Source organism: Haliotis rufescens, unplaced genomic scaffold (genome assembly GCF_023055435.1).
Source record: "Haliotis rufescens isolate VD_foot unplaced genomic scaffold, xgHalRufe1.0.p SCAF_12, whole genome shotgun sequence".
Classification (NCBI taxonomy): domain Eukaryota; kingdom Metazoa; phylum Mollusca; class Gastropoda; order Lepetellida; family Haliotidae; genus Haliotis; species Haliotis rufescens.
The window spans coordinates 27,869,407-27,887,836 of record NW_025963802.1 but is presented as its reverse complement, the minus strand read 5'-3'; the positions used below and the strand labels follow the sequence as shown (position 1 = coordinate 27,887,836).

The window sequence follows — 18,430 nt, the reverse complement described above, 5'->3', positions numbered from 1 at the left end:
CATGTATGTACATTATTATATCAGCAATATAGTATACGTTTCTGTTTTTATCAAATGGACAAGTATCAGAAATATTTTGTGTTGAAGTATTTGTTTGTCGTTTTATATTCCAGCTATATGACGGCGGTATTTAAATAATCGAGTCTGGACCAGACAATCAAGTGGTTGACATCACGAGCTTCGATCCACGCAATTGGGATACAATGACATGTATCATCCAAGTCAGCGAGCCTGACCACCCGATCCCTTTAGTCGCCTCTTACAACAAGCATAGTCGCTTTTACGGCAAGCATGGGTTGCTGAACACGGCCTGAAGACCTATTCTACCCCGGATCTTCACTGGTCTTGTGTGGATTTAGAAACGACGTAAGGACTCTATCAATTACGTTCGTTTTTGTGTAACATAAACGTCTACGGCCAATGCAACCGTGTTCATGTTTGCATCATTTGGGATCTGCGAGGAACTAAAGTCTGATGAAATACGACAAAGGGCATGAGTCGCAGAACATTCTAGAAAGTGCATACACTCGTTTATGCAGAGTACGCCTTGCGTTATTTAGTCGGAACGGTCTGGATAATCGAATGTTAGCGGAAGTTTAATACTTTTAGCGCAGGCGCAGTTAGTATTCTTTTACATCACACACGTGCTGCTAGAAGGGCACAGGCAATACCTCTAAAATGACAGGTTTAAAAATGATTTCGACTGCACGGATGTCAGCAAGATACCTGAAAAACTCACCTTTCCTTTTGCAACACAGAAATGCCTCTGATTTCTCGCGAAACGTAAGTAAAATGCGTTATGCAAGAGGTCATGTTCCTCCCGTGTTGAACTTGAGAATTTCCTCAGTGAGCAAAGCGTATCGCCTAAAACTATGAGCTACAGATGTTATTAAATGTATATTATTTTCTTTGGGGTAAGACGTTTTTTTCTTTGTTTAGGTTTGTACATAAATATTTGTGCGTCGGATATTCTGCATCAGACTATTATTAGTATCGGCCTAAATCTCTCCACATGTAGAGATAGCACGACCTCATCCTTAGCCCATGGTCAACTAGGAATTTCAAAGTATTCATAATAATTTTGTAATTGGTCATAACGTCGTAGGTTACAGGGACATTCTGAATATATTTGTATGTGTTTACAGAAACGAATTCCATTGATCGCCCATATATCAAGTAGACCTAATTTTGTCGACCCTGAATCAGTGTGGCACGATTTTATATTTCATACTGAAGCCAATGTTACTATGATATTTAATGTTTCATGTTAATTCGCCACATTGTTCCCCCCTGCAGTGGAGACACATATGCAAAACTCTTCGAGAAATTTAAGCAGTCACTGTAAAAATCATTGTCATTGTTGGTTCAGTTGCAGTTTGGTAAGAAACAACTCAAAGTGCAGAAAGTCATTGGTTGATTTAATTACATTGCAATCTCCATCAATAATTTATGGGCTAAAATATTTTGACCATGTGCAATGATGTGACATTTATAAATATCTTGTAAATCTGCTGAAGTGCACCACATGGACCCATTGTCCAAAATTGTCTGCCTGTCTGCTATTTGGGATAGGTAAAATTTATTCCTACCTCGCCAAGAGTCAAGTTATACCTTGCAGCTCTTATTATTGTGTTTATATGGACAGTCAGGGTAGCTTTACTGTATTAAAAAATGAAAACACTAGCTTTAAAATGCTTACTGCAAATCACAACTAAATTTCATTCTGGGTCGTGTTACCATTGCCTTGTTATCGGCCTGTGTGTTTACGAACTGTTAAAATGTGAGTGATTCACCTCGATGAGCGGGACAGTCATAGTGGAGGTACAAGCAATGAATTCCCTCTATGCCATAATGTGGATATGTAAGTTGCTGTATTCTTGCTGTATTCTTGCTGTTGCAAATTGTCTGAAAAAGGCCACACAGAAAATAAAGAAGACAAACTCAAGTATTGTGTCACATTAATTGTATTATATACATTGTATAACAGTTCATAACACCATATGCACACAGATCTTAATTCAGCACTACACAGCACATATCACACATCCCTTTCACATATTAAACCCTTGGCCCAGGGTTTGAAGTTCGTGCTAAGTAGCTTAGATGGTGTTTTGTCGCCTCCCTCTCAATTGAGCTCTAGGCTGCTTCCTCAAAGACCATAAGAATGGACTTGACTGATGGTGGATTGGGTAATAGTCAAAGAAGGTTCCTGAAGATAACCACGTAATCTATCTTTTGGTGGCTTGACACAACAGCAACAAACATGGGAACCATCTTCAGCTGTTGTCCCACCTTGAGGAACCCATGGATAACAGTTGGTAAAAGGGATCACACACAATCTTAAATGTGCCATCCACAAACCATTGCCAGTACACAATCCTGCAGGTTTTCTTTGCATTAAGTTGACACTGAGTTTTACAACTCACAACTGGATTAGTTTGAAATAGAAATACTGAAATGTTTTATCATTAGGATAAAAGTTTATTCATGTTTTTACAACAGATTTGTATACCGGTCAGTACAGAGATCAAAGTAAATTGATGAGATTGGTTAAAACAGCACATGAACTCTACAGGAAGATATTACATTGTAATAACAACATCTATCATGTAGACCCTGTCCACATCTTGCTCACATTGGATAGTCATTTATTATTATCATGGACATTTTGACTTTTTGTGTGGCCGTTTTGACTATGGGTTTGTGGCCATTTTGACTACAACCCATCTGAAACTCAGCAGAATAAACTGAGAGCTTTAAGGGCAAGCACACTTAAAAAACTGTAGGCCAAGTGGTAAAAATGTAGGCCCAAATATATTAGTTGAAGCAGAGACTATTGCAATATAAATCGTGTGCAAGCCTGAAAGTCAAGGCGACAAATGCCGAAATGTCATTTGACTTACATTGCCACTGACACAAGATGGAAATATTAACTTAGATTAAGTTTGACAAATTTTAGAAATGTATTTGTTTATTTTATTTATTGCTTTAGTTGATTTATTTACGATTTGCTTGAAACGTCTTTATATGGCTCTTTGTCATGTTCGATATGGACCCGTTGTCCCAGATTATCCTTTTTCAATAACACTGCGAGAAATAGTTCATATTGTAAATCTATTGATAAAATATGATAAATTGAAATGATGTACATATTTTCTGACTTTATGAAAAATGTGTGATATAACAGATAGTTTCATGCAACAAGATATTATTTAGACAGCCTGCATTGTTGAAAGAGTTAATGTGCAGAGTACTACTCGAACACTTGGGGGCACGGGTGGCCCAGTCGTCTAAGGCGCTGCGATTTGCTGTGCAGAGTTGCGTCCCTTGGACACGCCAGAAACCTATGATTGTGGGTTCGACTCCAGGTTCGCCCCGATTATGTTTCCAGGTTTGTCAGCACCATACCCATGCTCGTGGTAAACGTCTGAGACTCGCATCACTTCGGGCTTTCCTCCCACATTAAGCTGACATGCCGTGATATAACTGTAATACTGTTAAAAGCGGCGTTAAACCCAACTCACTCACTCACTATTTCGAACACTGAAGCCACTGGTTTAGGATGAATAGGAAGTATGACAACAGAAGACAAGTAGAGAGAAAAAGAAAGCGAAATCGCGATTATGACAATTATTGATGATCGAGGACATCTGTATTTCTGTGGCTAATTACCAACTAAAACAGCATATGGCATGCTCTAATTTATGCTGCACTAGTTGTGGGCCTTATGTTTTGTTATGTTGTCATTCAAAACTTGAAAACTGTCACTTTAGTTGTTCAAATCCTTGTTACCCTTGGTTATGTTCCTATGTTTGTCAGCACCATACCCGTGCTCGTGGGTTTCACCAGAGTAGTAAACATGGTAAACGTATGAGGTCTGCATCACTTTAGAATTTCTTTCCACATCAAGTTGAAACACCGTGATATAACTGGAACAATGTGGGATTAGATCCAACTCATTCACACATTTCTAGTATTTGAATCTAGGGTAGCAGGGTTCCTGTTTGACTTTAAACGCTTGGATGATGACAAGGACCTCTTGACTTGTTTGTTTGATATGGAATAGTGCTTACAATATTCTAATACCTTGTTTGGTGACTATAATTGGAAGCACACACTTGCATGTTCATTCAGCATGGTTTAGAGAACTGCCCACACAACTGATTAATGATAACACCTGGAAGCATAACCTGTGGTAATAAAGTGGTGCAATGACATTGCAGTGCAAAAGAGGCTTGAATAAGCTTGAAGTTTTTCTGATAATGGACAATAACTACAGTTTTGTTTGGAGAAGTGTTAATGGCATGCTTGATAATGGACAAAGAATTACAGGTTAAACAATTATGATTGCGCCTGTTTATAACTGTAGACTACATTAACACAAATGCGTAGTTAATGTTTGCTGCATGATCAGCAGAGAAACAACTGTTTCCCAGGACTGATCTTACTGTTTAATGAGTGTTTGAAAACACCTTTGACAACAAGGACAAGTGGTGACAGTTCTGTTGTCTTGCTGAATGTTTATTGTGGGAATTGCGAGAGAAACTAGGTCACGGCAATCAGACCTTTGTGCTCCCCTAATGTTGGACTGGCAGTAGCATTAACAATTGCACATCATTGCACATTGAGTTAATGTTTTTAGCTGATAGAGAACCTCTTTGTCTTTCTCCCTCCCCATTATGCTCATGTGCACATGATACAATGAGACATGTTTTAAGTTTAATCATGTACATGTATAAAACTTTGTATGTTTTGGTTTATCCATACTCTGCTAAATTGTTTTAGAGTCGAAACATGTTTACAATGAGCATGAAAACCATAATTTGACTAACCTATGTCTGCAACTTCTTGCAGTGTAATACAGTAATTGATTACTGCATACATCATATACATGGATGCATTCTGCATTTCCTTGTATAAAGCCAAGCCTGAGGCACAAACAGGATCCTTGTCACAAGTAGTAATGTTCCTCCTCATGGTCTCAGTGTTTTGCGGTGGGAAATTGGGAGAAGAATGCCACAGATTCACTTATCTGCTATATTTACACTCTTCTCTTTGCAGACATCCCTTCACAACATCATAGGCAAGCAATGTTGGACACAGAGGAGATACAGGTAGGTAGCAACAGCCTTGGCACAGCCAAGAGGGTCACACAAGTCTCCATTGTAATTTGTTGACTTGTTGTTAAGAGGACTATTTCTAATTCGTCTTTATCCAGTCAGTTGGTAGAGGCATGTTGAGATGAACTTTTCATTGGTGTTTACTGTAGATGTGTTTGTGTTGTAGGTCGGACAAGGTGCGTGGCCATGTTATCGGTATAGATCTGGGCACCACCAACTCCTGTGTGGCTGTCATGGAAGGCAAGGCAGCCAAGGTGCTGGAGAACTCAGAAGGTGCCCGGACAACACCCTCGGTTGTGGCTTTCACCAAGGATGGGGAGAGATTGGTTGGAATGCCAGCTAAACGTCAGGCTGTAACCAATGCTGAGAATACTCTGTCTGCAACAAAACGTTTGATTGGTCGGCGGTTTGAAGACAAAGAAGTACAGAAAGATATGTAAGTAATTCAACAAGCTTCAATGATGAAAGCTTTGCATTTGTGCTGATCATTTCCCTTGTTCATGATACAAATGTACGAACTATAGGAAGTAGTGATGATAATAAGGGACTCTTGGCCTTGTGTAAGATAATCCATTTTGATCTGGTGGTCCTGTTATAACCCTAATGTTGTAAGTTACATATGTAGGCTTCCCCAGAGGCAAATAGTGAATCCTATAGCAGCATCTTTAAGTGGTCACTCCATGCCAGTACTACTACTGAAGTGTACAGGACAACTTTCGGTGTTTCTGATGTCAGTGATGAGTGGGGTAGTTGTTATTTCCAGGCAAACTGTCTCCTACAAGATCACTAAGGCATCTAATGGGGATGCATGGCTGGAGGCCCAGGGCAAGGTGTACTCCCCAAGCCAGGTTGGAGCCTTTGTGCTGATAAAGATGAAGGAGACGTCTGGTAGGTGACACAGCCTGGCACACATTCGTTTAGTCCAGTGTATAGGTGGGCTGCTGGGGAAGCAAAAGATATGTTAGATTTGGCACCTGACTTGTATTATGGAATATGCATAATATTACAAGGGAAATATGATTAACTTGTTATCACCCTTGGATATAATGCAGGAGGTAAGGGGGTATATAGTCGACGTCTGTCTGTCTGTCAGTTGGTATGATTTTGGTGATAACTTGATTTTGATGACCAGATCAACACTTTGTCCAGCTCCCATGAATGCTGACATGTCATCACAAACTATGCAGGGTTTTACATTTTACAAAATTCACCATAATTTCCTGAAATACTGGCACAAGATTTTGATACACGTCAATGCAGTAAATTCCCTTAGGAAATTCAGACTGAGTATTTCAATATTTAAAAAAGTAATTTTGTCTTCTAACCTTAACCTCCAGGTCCTCCAGGTGGCCTGCAATGGATAGTGACGTATATGGATTCCAATGTATTCTTGGTTATTTCTGGAATGACACCATGTATTGGTGTGAAGAAATAGATGACTCCCAAATTGAGAAAATGCACCTCCCCTGCCCCCCTCAAAATTTCGATAATGCTTTTGTGGTATACATATTTTACCTATTTCTCATTGTGTTTAATTCCTGTGTGGATTGTAGTGCCAAGTATCTGATGTCTGTTTCCAGAGAACTACCTAGGAACAAATGTGAAGAATGCTGTTGTCACAGTGCCTGCATACTTCAATGATTCCCAGCGACAGGTCAGTTCAGCCTTAGCGTGAATCTCCTATGCTCTTCCTACATACTGTTCTCCAGTATACTTTTCCGAAGTAGCTGACGGCACCAGGGCCACACAAAGTGACTGGCCCCACTAGTGCTTACTTTCACAGCTTGATATAGCAAATATATCTGCCATATCTGTTCTTTTATTTTCATGTTTATTAAATTATCAAATAAGTAGAGATGGCATTTAATATTAATTTTTCTCGCCTAGCTTATTGGAACATATTACAGGCAATCCTCTGTTGGAGCAGTGTGTTCACCCTGTAGCAGTACTGGAGATGTTATTTGAATATTACAAGCCACACTATTGCTACCCGAGAAGATCCGTGGTAGAATAGGTCTTCAGCAACCCATGCTTGCCGTAAAAGGTGACTTTGCTTGTTGTAAGAGGAAGCTCGCTGACTTGGTTGATGCATGTCATCGTATCCCAATTGTGTGGATCGATGCTCATGGTGTTAATCACTGGATTGTCTGGTCCAGTCTTGATTATTTACAGACTGCCGTCATATAGCTGGAATATTGCTGAGTGCAACAAACAAGTTACACTCTTGCGGTCTTACTTGTGTTTGGTTGATGCCAAGAATCACATTACTTTGTATTGTCCAGGCGACGAAGGATGCTGGTCAGATAGCAGGACTGAATGTGCTGCGTGTCATCAATGAACCTACTGCTGCTGCCCTGGCCTACGGCATGGACAAGTCTGCTGACAAAGTGTGAGTGAAGGCCTTTGTCTTACTCCCATCCTCCATGGTAATGATAAAAAACTATCATTATCAAAAGAATAAAATTACTTTTTGAATACCATGGAAACAAATTTATTTAGCTGTTGTAGGTGTTGTTTCCGGAACAGAACTAAGGAACTATTAAAGATTTTTTCATCCAAACTTCATACATGGATTAATCAGGGGCTGAAGTGGTGCATTTTGCTATTTAGGAATTCAAGACAAATATAATTTTTCCTGTATCCATGGCAACAAGTTTGCCTTTGACTCTCTTGGTGTTGGTGTACCTGACAGAAATATTAAGTTCCGAAATCCCAATTCCATGGTATTGTTTTGATTGCTCAATAACAACTGTTGTATACTGACAGCCAGATTAGATAGAAAGATTCTCATCAAGTGTTTTTGTTTAATGCCGCACTCAGCAATATTCCAGCTATATGACTGCGGTCTGTAAATATCAAGTCTGGACCAGACAATCCAATGATTGACATCATGAGCACTGATCTTCTGATCAAGTGTTCAGATGATATGTTCTTTCGAATTTGTAGGGGCCGGGGGATTTGTTATCGTCTGATGATTTTGTTTCAGCTGAAATGTGAAGTTTTACTGTAAAAAATATCAATGCACCTCCCTTCCATGCTAAAAAAAACCCCCACAGCTCAGGCTAAAAAAAATAAAAATATTCTTGGTTCTCTGGCACTGTCTGCATCATCCTAAAATTCCACTGCATGATTCATTTTATATTTCCTTTTTCAAAATTTAAAATATGTTGGGAGGCCCTTTTCCAGGTTCATAGTACGCAACTGTGCCTTTGGTTACATACCAGTTTGAACAAGCGGGACCCCCCCAGCAACACTGCCCACTTGCTCTATTTTTTCAAAAGTTATTGTCTGAGAACCCATTCTTTTATTTTTGTAAGCTTTATTCACAAAGAATTTGCATTTATTGAATTCTCTATTATTGGCCATGATCCTGGTTGGGTATGAGTGATGCATCCAAGTCCTGGTGTAGGTTCCATCAGTCCAGACATCTATTGCTGCTTGCTCTTGCTACATGAGTATATTGGCTTGGTTTGTTGCAGTATTGCTGTGTATGATCTGGGTGGCGGTACGTTTGATATCTCCATCCTGGAGATCCAGAAGGGGGTATTCGAGGTCAAGTCCACCAATGGCGACACTTTTCTGGGTGGAGAGGATTTCGACAATCATCTTGTCTCTTTCCTAGCCAAGGAATTCAAGAAAGATGTAAGCAAACATTGGATTTTATTTTTGTGGCAATTTGTTTTGTGGCAGAAGTACTATTTGTTCTTTAATTAATCTTATTAATTCACTTCTCACACATAGACCTAAAAAAAGTGAAGTGCTGCTTGAGATAATGAATTCCAGCATGCCACCATTATTTCAACTGCTGTGGTGGCAGTGGTCATTATGACAAGAATCGTGGCCCATCCTAAGGAGGTGACCGTTCATTATTTAGTGGTGATCTGGTGATCAGGCATCAATATTGGTAACTAAATCCCAAATGTCTTGAAATGTTGTTTTTTTATCCCCCGCCCCAACGAAGTTGGTGAGGGATATAGAAATGGGTTCCGTCCGTGTGCGTGCGTGCGTGCACGCACATACTGGACTGGTGCCTCTTGCTATTTAGGAATTCTATAAGGGTGGTGTTTGTTTCCGGAGCATAACTAAAAAACCATTAAATCCTTTCTTACAAAAACTTTGCATGTCTACTAGGCACATACTGAACTGGTGCCTTTTGCTATTTAGGAATTTTATAAATTTTTATTTTTCACGTTTCCATGGCAACAAGTTGGACTAGGTTCTATAAGGGTGGTGTTCGTTTCCAGAGCATAACTCAAAAACTGTTAAATCCTTTCTTACAAAACTTTGCATGTCTACTAGGCACATACTGAACTGGTGCCTTTTGCTATTTAGGAATTTTATAAATATTTATTTTTTACGTTTCCATTGCAACAAGTTGGACTTAGGTTCTATACGGTAGAGTTTCTTTCCGGAGCATAACTCAAAACCCATTCAATACTTTCCAACAAAAATTGTGCATGTTTACCAGACACATACTGGACTGGTGCCTCTTGCTATTTAGGAATTTTAGGAATTTTTATTTTTCACGTTTCCATGGCAATAAGTTGGACTTAGGTTCTACAGGGGTGGTGTTCGTTTCCAGAGTGTAACTCAAAAACCGTTAAATACTTTCATACAAAACTTCGCATGTCTACCAGGCACATACTGAACTGGTGCCTTTTGATATATAGCACTTTTAGAATTTTTTATTGTTTATGTTTCCATGACAACAAGTTGGATTTAAGTTTTAATATAGGATTGGTTTACTTAAGTAGTATAACAAATAAACTGTTAAATATTTCCTTGCCAAACATTGCATGTCTATATATAAAGCGCATACTGAACTAGTGCCATTTGATAATAAGGAGTTTTAGAAGTGTTTATTTTAGAATTTCCATTGCAGCTATTTTGACATGGGCTAAGAGAAATGTTGGGTCAGTTACCTTGTTTGGGACCATGTGTTAAAATGGGCGGGGGATATAGATGACTTAGTCAACTATATGCTTGTTCCCTATGAATATGCCACGAAGGAGGTGCAAAGTTGGCAAATAATTGGAATGCATTCCACAGGGTTGACCTTAAAAGCTATCAGACATCAACCGGGCAGTTATCAGTTAAGAAAACATGGTCCAACCAATGCTGTTAAAGCTCTGCATGCTAACGTTGAACTCATTCGACAGAGGTGTCCATCCCCGTGCATCTGATGTCGAACCCATTCGACAGGCAAATAGCATAACAACACCCCAAAATAAAACTCGCCATATCTATTTACCAAGAAGGCTTTGCGTAACATTTAAATTACGTATGACATGCATAAATGCTCAGCTTGCTCAATATCAAAACGTTCAGTCATTAATTACCTCAAAAAGAAAATATCGCGAGTTAAAAATGTTTCGGCCAAACTTCTCGGGACACAACTACCAGAAACGGCCATTGTTGACTTTTGGCACTTCACGTTGAGCAGCATGCAGTCCGATATTTTCTTTACAATTTCATCATTTTTCCTATTCGATCATAATTTTTTGTATGCTGACGAAAGGAAAACACTCATGTTCCTTTATTTATAAAAATTAGCAACTTTCGGTGTAACTAATTGTAAACAAAAACAATCTGAATCGTAACATCATCGCTTGGATGGAACTTGTACGATCATGGCAACGGCGGTAAACAAACAACTCCACATGCATAGTTATCCCGTTAGACTATTACAATCATTTTGTTACATCTAACTTAATTTTCTAGAATTATTGACACGTATGTATAAATCTTTGTAAAAAGAATTTAATTTTTACAGAGTTTGCAAATGATTTCGTTTGATAAACTTTCCGACACATTGCCAAGCCGACAAACGTCAGTGATATGTTTGGGCGTGGCCTAACTCGCGATTTGTTGAGTTGAACAAAGTCAACAAACACTGCGAAAAATGACAAATATTGGATGATACGCAAAATCTGAACTGATATACATTCTAGGTAAACCATTCAATAGCAAAATAATGCATTTTACGAGAAATAATCAAAATACTTGCAATTTTAGCTATCATTTCTGAAACCGGAAGCACGTACCGCATGTGACACATGGAAGCAAATATGCAAAAGTTTGTAAGCTATCATAAAGAAATTCCGAAATAGATTCAAATTCAAAAGAAAATACATAATTTACTATTTTTCGTCAACTATTTACTATTTATTGATCTGGAGAGCAGTCTTCACTCCTATTTGTTTCATATTTCTTCGTGATTGTCGCCATCAAATGTGTAAGTCTAAATCCGAAACCGTAATGGATTTCACGCTCGATGATTTTAATTTTAAAAATATTTTCTAAAAACGAACGCAACGAAGAGCGCTACAACGTATTGATATGCCATAATAATAACATAATATTGTTATTGGTCTAACATTACAAAAAGAACAATTTAAATATTAAAGATGTTGTTGAAAACTTTCTGAGTACCTCCCGTCCTCTGAACCGAAAAAATTTTGGTACACAACGAGGCTAGTGTAAATATATATAGATTCTAGGCTCCTATATATGTGATTTTGTACCATAAACAAATTAAATTGTACCCAAAATACTTTGTGAATTTGTACCTAAGAAAATAAGACAATAGATCTATAATTATATTTATGTTTTCATGTAGATGAACAGAACACATGATAAAATATTTCAGCAAGTTCCAAATATGATTATGACTGATCCTTGAAATTGATTGTTTAGTGTTGAGAGAAAATTGACGTCTTGTCACTGAAGGAGAGGCCAGTTAAGTTGGTTAAACCTAAGTTAGAATGAATTGTTTTGATAGGAAAGTGATATTATGTTAAGTTTAAGACACCAAATTAATGTATATCTTTGAAATAATTCTAGGTAGATCTACAAAATCACATACCCATTTGAGTAACAAATTACTAGAAATTTTGGGTACAAAAGTCACCACTGTACATTTCAACTGATTTTCGTGAATCAATGGGATACAAAATTTCGTCTGAATGATTCCTTTTCTCATTTTTTAAGACAAGAATTTGTTTTACATAACAAAACAGGCAGATCTCCACGGATCACGCTTAGTCCTAAAAATGTGAAAAATATGGACACCTCAGAAATGAAGGCTTATAAGTATAATTCTACCTAACTAGTCACATGGTTTGACTTAGATCTAGGTCTATCTAAGAAAAGTCCTTATGAAAATCTTTCTTTAATTTTTTTATGACACTGACATTTCTGGCACTTAGACAAAGAGTATTCAAGGAAAGGCAGATATGTTTTTGAATGAAAATATGACTTTCCTTTATAATTCTTTTTTCATGATGACAGGGGAACTTTTATACACACCAGCTGAGGAAGTTGTGATACTGTGATTGCATACAAAGAAAAAAACAGGTTGGAAGCAGTACCTGTATGTATAAAATAGACCACATAAGGTGAACAAAAGTAATGGATTGGCTGACTGGAAAAAATACATCTGGCAAGGGTAAACATGTACACAGGCATGTTTCTTTTCATTCCAACCAGAAGACTGAGATAGCATTTTCTAAGAAACCTATGGCAAACCTACTAGCTCATGTGCCACCATGGTTCTTGTGATTAAACAAACAAAAATGTCATGTACTGTTACAAGTACTGTTACTGTAATTAAATTAAATTAATTCCTATTAAATTATATTTCAGAATTGTTTTATTTGGAAACAAACCACATAATGCACAAGATTAATGTCCATATGAGTTTAGTATGTATATGTTAAGGATCTGATTTATTCATTATTCATGGAATACTAAAATTAAAATGATGACATCAGAGAGTTACTTATTCACATAGTTGATTTTCAGAGTGCAAGATAATAACTGTTGAATAAATATGTTTAAACTAAAGATAATAACTGAAGTTTGATCAGTTACACTGTGCTGCTGCAAAGACTAATATTTACTGTCCCCACACACCATCATTGTGGGAAAAATAACTATTAAATATAACTTAAAATTTTAAAACCTGTAAACAGCTGTAAATAATTAAACAATTACAAATCTATCATCAATACGCAATCATGGTGGTCTTCATATTTTTGGAATAAATTTAGAAATCCTTCGTGTAACTGTTCTAGAATCATGCTAGAATCTATGAATGTATTCCCGAAAGGAAAACTATCCTAAATGTAATGTGGAACTAACACCGAAAATATGTACGTAGCATTTTATTGCTTATATATACCCTATCATATTCAGCAACGCGGGGATGTTATTTTGAAACACGTTTTGTCAAGCCCATTTTCGCGCACCTGTTGTTGAGGGTGATCTTGCTGATCGACGATATCCATAGACGTATTACGTGGGATACACTTGTTGTAGTGAAACTTATCAGCGTGTACATCGCAGAAATATGAATCATGTCCCATTTATATTCACAACATTGAATGGTGATTCTTAAAAATCAACAGAAGTTCAAATGAAAGATACCGAGAAACTTGCATGTGGCATGTTGATTTATCGTCTACCGTTTCCGGGCCACGGGAGCATGCAAGGTCAAACGGATTAACTAATACGCGAATTATATCGTCAAAGTCACATTTTTATTTCATGTTAGTGGTGATTACTGATACTGTGTATCGACTTATATTTTTGCTCTATGTGATAGGCGAACTATTTCAAAATTTAATGTAATTGTTTTGTTTCGAAAGCTTATCAGCAGACTACCCCTGTCTGTGACATCACATCCGGTGACCTTTGCACTTATTGAAATAGTGCTGTCAGAATTCACGATCTTTATTTTCATTTTTCTCTCGTCATATTTATTGGAATATGACGAATAAAACATTCTTCGATTGAGAAGATCGTCAACTTTCGCCAAGTTATATTTATAAAGGCAATGTAAACTTTGTTGATATTAAAATAGCAATAAGTTATGCGGAGGTCGGGCGAAGCGCGCCATGTTTGATTTTAGGACGTCTGCTAGCATCATGACACGGGTGTTGTTTATTTTTGTATATCGTAAATATTCAACCAAAACGCTTGAAATTAGGAATGGTGAATATTTATAAGTCATTAATTATTTCCTGCAAATTTTATAACATGACACGTCAGATTAACCCGAATATTCGTATTTCTGCAACCGACATGATGACCTCGAAAATTAAGTTATTTTTCTGTTTAACGTTTAGATAATAAATTCACTGAAATGGTTCATAATTTACCATCGCGCTGATATATGCCGATTATAAAACCCGAATTTTTACTCAATTAAAATTAAGATATCGGAGATATGATTATTGAAATCAATTTGTACAAATGTTACGATATTAAAAGGTTCCTAGCATGAAATGCAAACCACCTTCAATAACGCAATTCAGGTAAGTTCAAGAAAATTTACAAATTTTGTGTTCGCTTTGTTCTTAACCTTGGTATGATTGAAAACACAAGGATATTTTTATATAGAATTGTGTAGTTTTCTATCAGGAATAAATGTGCAAAATATTTCTTCAATTGGCCCTTGTTTAATGAGGCACCGACTGTTTGAAATCACCCACCCTCTTTAGAGCGCCTTATGCTAAAATTAATCCAGCAGGCAGGGGTAAGAAGTGTGGAAATAATTCAGCAGGCTAAAGGTTAAGGGCCTTTCATGGTCAGGACGACCTCCTGTGACATGAAGACAAGTCACTGCTTGCATCAGTACGAAAACAGACACTTTCAAAGAGCCTGAGAACTTGAGTATCATGTTGAAATTAAGACTCGTGGTTTGATGGTGACTTTTTATTGCAGCAAGGCCTAGACATCACCAAGGACACGATGGCAATGCAGAGGCTGAGAGAAGCGGCAGAAAAGGCCAAGATCGAGCTGTCGTCCTCCTTGCAGGTCAGTGAAAGGGCACAGAGGACCGTACTCTATACAGCTGGTGAAGGATGTTGTAGAAGGCACATTTTGCTTAGTTTCTCTGAAATATCGTCATTGAAAAATTCTAGGGAAACTTTTAGATTTCATTAAGGTTTATCCTAATACCTGAAAAGGACTGAACAGCAACTGAAGGTGTATCATTTTATGAAGGTGTTTGTGAGTCTCAACCACCACAGATAGTCAGCAGGTGGTACTTGCCATGTATGACCTTGCGTTACATCTGTGGCAGAGGAATCTCAGTAATGGAGGCAGCCATGTTGATCTGTTCTGGGTCTCTGGTTGTTTTCCATGCTGAGAGAGTTCTTGAGAGTTGGTCAGATCCTTGTGTGGTTCTGGTCATAGTTATTTGAACTCACAAATATTTCAGCATCATATAATGAGAGCTTGCTGTGGCAGAATGGTTCACAAGTTTTACACCTGTTGTGGTGGATACTTTGTCACTCAGAGGACCTTCTTTCCTCCTGCACTGGTGCCGTGTTTGCCATCTTCACGGGGTGTTGGTGAAGTTACAAACTGATTGGGTTCTAATCGCATTGGGTTCTGATTCATGGTTCAAAAGAACTTGATCTTTGCTTGTTTTTAACATGTATATATTCATGAGTATAATTTGAATGATTTTAGTTAATTCATACAACTACCAATTGGGCAGAATTAAGCAGTGGTTTTATGTAACCAGAGTCCTTGATTTCTCAACTTGTTAATCCATGAATCATTTCAGTCATTAGACATGTTAGTGAACAGTTGATACATGTTAAAACTGCAGTCAAGGCATGTCTTTCTCTGACTTGGGTAATTGCTAGTTTCAAATCGTGTAAAACAGTGTGTTTGTGTGTGTGTATTTTAGATGTGGCATCAGCATTGTTTCAGTGATTAGAACAAGTTATTGAATTAAATAGCATGCATCAATTTGAAGGTGAATGTGAGGCTCCTAATACAGTATTGTGCTCAATACTTTGTACAATTTCTGTTTTAAACAGCATCACCACAGATAGTCAGCAGGTGGTACTTGCCATGTATGACCTTGCGTTACATCTGTGGCAGAGGAATCTCAGTAATGGAGGCAGCCATGTTGATCTGTTCTGGGTCTCTGGTTGTTTTCCATGCTGAGAGAGTTCTTGAGAGTTGGTCAGATCCTTGTGTGGTTCTGGTCATAGTTATTTGAACTCACAAATGTTCTTGTAGCATAAACAAAATGGGATTCATACTTTTGTTGTTAGTTGTTTAACGCCGCACTCAGCAATATTCCAGCTATATGATGGCGGTCTGTCAATAATCGAGTCTGGACCAGACAGTCCAGTGATTGACATCATGAGCAATGATCCACGCAAATGCAATGACATGCATCAACCAAGTCAGCGATTCTGACCACCAGATCCCGTTAGTCTCCTCTTACGGCAAGCATAGTTGCCTTTTACAGCAAGAATGGGTTGCTGAAGACCTATTCTATCCCGGATCTTCACGGGCCGGATTCATACTCTATGTACTGGTTGTGTATTCATCATGCTGTTGTTCATGCATTATTTTTTATGGCTAATCAACTGCCTCCGTGGCCTAGTGGTAGAGCATCCGCCTGGAGAGCATGGGTGCGGGAATTAAAGGCACTTTTGTTTGCCATTAAGCAGTCTACATACATACTAGGTTCGCAGGCGCAATCTGATATGCATTACTGGCTGTGATGAAACTGTCAGGGTTTTGCGTTGACTTACAAAAGACTTATCCTGAGACTTGATACAAAAGTATCTAATCCATTCAAGCTGACATCAATGCAAACTATGATCAATATTCTATCTTTGTCAACCTTGTGTCTTTTTCCTTTCTTCACATTCTCTGATGACGACTTTGTCCGTCTGTTTTATGTCCTCTTAATCGGTTTTGTTGTCAAGTACCATACATTTTGCACCAACAGCAATGTCCTCTTGAGAGTAAAACCTTTCTTGTTTGGTGGTGTTTGGAATTTTTACAAAAATGCTATATCCTCATTGATGTGCAAGTGACTAAATAACAGGCCTCAAAGTTGTGACTAAAAGGATCGCCAATGCGACCTAATTTTCAATTTGTCTACTGTCTAAAATTCAGAGGTAGCCAAATGACTACCTTGAAAAATATCTTGTGGCCTCTCAATTCTATTGCTACACATATTTAGACTAAAAAATAAACATGTCTGCTACTAATTGTACTCACAAATAATTCTTCCTAAAGTCAACAATGAACAGAAATACATAAATATTAATGTAATTAGTATTTTATTTTAGTCGATAGTTTATTGGATAACGCAAGGATATCCCTATATAATCTACTAACATAAATTGCATCATTGTTCGAGTCACAAATAAAACTCAAGTACAGTTTTCCACTAATATACAATAATAGTTATTTGATCAAAGATAATTTCAAATGCTTTTGGCTACCTACACTATTGGCTTGACTACTTAATTTTACCACTGGCTACCTGGAAAAAAAATATTTGTAGCCATACGGCTACTTGGTAAAAATGTAAACTTTGAGGCCTGAGTAACCTAACATTTTGAGATTGTTTAATTACAGTAAAGTGTCTTCTTTTCAAAGGTATCCTAGTTTGTCTATTACTTGTGTTCTGTGATGTTGATGTCTACAGACTGATAGGTTTGACTTTGTTGCCACAGATAGTCAGAATCTCAGTAATGGAGGCAGCCATGTTGATCAGTTCTGGCTCTCTGGTTGTTTTTTGTTGAGAGTGTTCTTGAGAGCTTGTCAGATATTTGTGTGGCTCCGGTCATAGTTATTTGAACTCACAAGTATTTCTAGTAGCATAAACAAAATAGCATGTACTGGTAGTAAAATCATTCTGTTGTTATTCATGCTTTTACAACACTTACATTGTTTAGTATTTGTGCGAGTTTGTGACTTAAAACCTTATGGTCCTTTACCTATATTACTTCAGACGGACATCAACCTCCCATACCTTACGATGGACTCCAGTGGCCCTAAGCACATGAACCTGAAGTTGAGCAGGTCAAAGTTTGAGACCATAGTAGATGGGCTCATCAAGAGAACAGTGGGGCCCTGTCAGAAAGCACTGCAGGATGCTGAAGTGAAGAAGTCGGATATCGGCGAGGTCATTCTCGTCGGTGGCATGACCAGAATGCCTAAAGTAAGTCAGTTAATCTTCCCGTCTTAGGTTGGAAGCTGCCTCTGAGAAATGACTTGCTTGCACTTCTTCATAGCTTTAAATTGGAAGTCTCATAAAGGTAATATATTGGACATTAGAGGCATTCCAAGACAACGGATTGGGGATTTACAATGGGATCTGAGTACTCCATGGTTGTTGTAGAGAAGGTGACAGTAAGAACTGGTATCACATGACCATCCACTGTCACATGATCACATTCTGTCTGAGGCAGGATGTATTCCAAAAGTCACACTGACCTGGATTGCTTTGAAAAGACCAAAATATTTTCAGGAAACAATCTTGG

At 37.9% G+C, this 18,430-nt stretch overlaps 1 protein-coding gene and 2 non-coding genes across 3 annotated transcripts in view; all 3 read left to right on the top strand.

Moving 5' to 3' along the window:
• Positions 1–601: 601 nt before the first annotated feature.
• Positions 602–18,430, top strand: part of LOC124116240 (stress-70 protein, mitochondrial-like) — a 37,229-nt gene continuing 19,400 nt past the window's right edge. Inside the window, exons 1-9 of the mRNA XM_046477500.2 lie at positions 602–783; positions 5,062–5,114; positions 5,287–5,556; positions 5,884–6,008; positions 6,701–6,774; positions 7,403–7,509; positions 8,600–8,762; positions 14,847–14,939; positions 17,899–18,108. Coding sequence (XP_046333456.1) covers positions 679–783; positions 5,062–5,114; positions 5,287–5,556; positions 5,884–6,008; positions 6,701–6,774; positions 7,403–7,509; positions 8,600–8,762; positions 14,847–14,939; positions 17,899–18,108 — 1,200 coding nt within the window. The 5' untranslated portion in view covers positions 602–678. The remainder of the gene's footprint in view (positions 784–5,061; positions 5,115–5,286; positions 5,557–5,883; positions 6,009–6,700; positions 6,775–7,402; positions 7,510–8,599; positions 8,763–14,846; positions 14,940–17,898; positions 18,109–18,430) is intronic.
• On the top strand, positions 15,148–15,337 carry LOC124118240. Its single transcript, XR_006858447.1, has one exon. It is a non-coding gene; the product is annotated as a small nucleolar RNA SNORA74 (small nucleolar RNA).
• On the top strand, positions 15,960–16,149 carry LOC125378409. Its single transcript, XR_007220241.1, has one exon. It is a non-coding gene; the product is annotated as a small nucleolar RNA SNORA74 (small nucleolar RNA).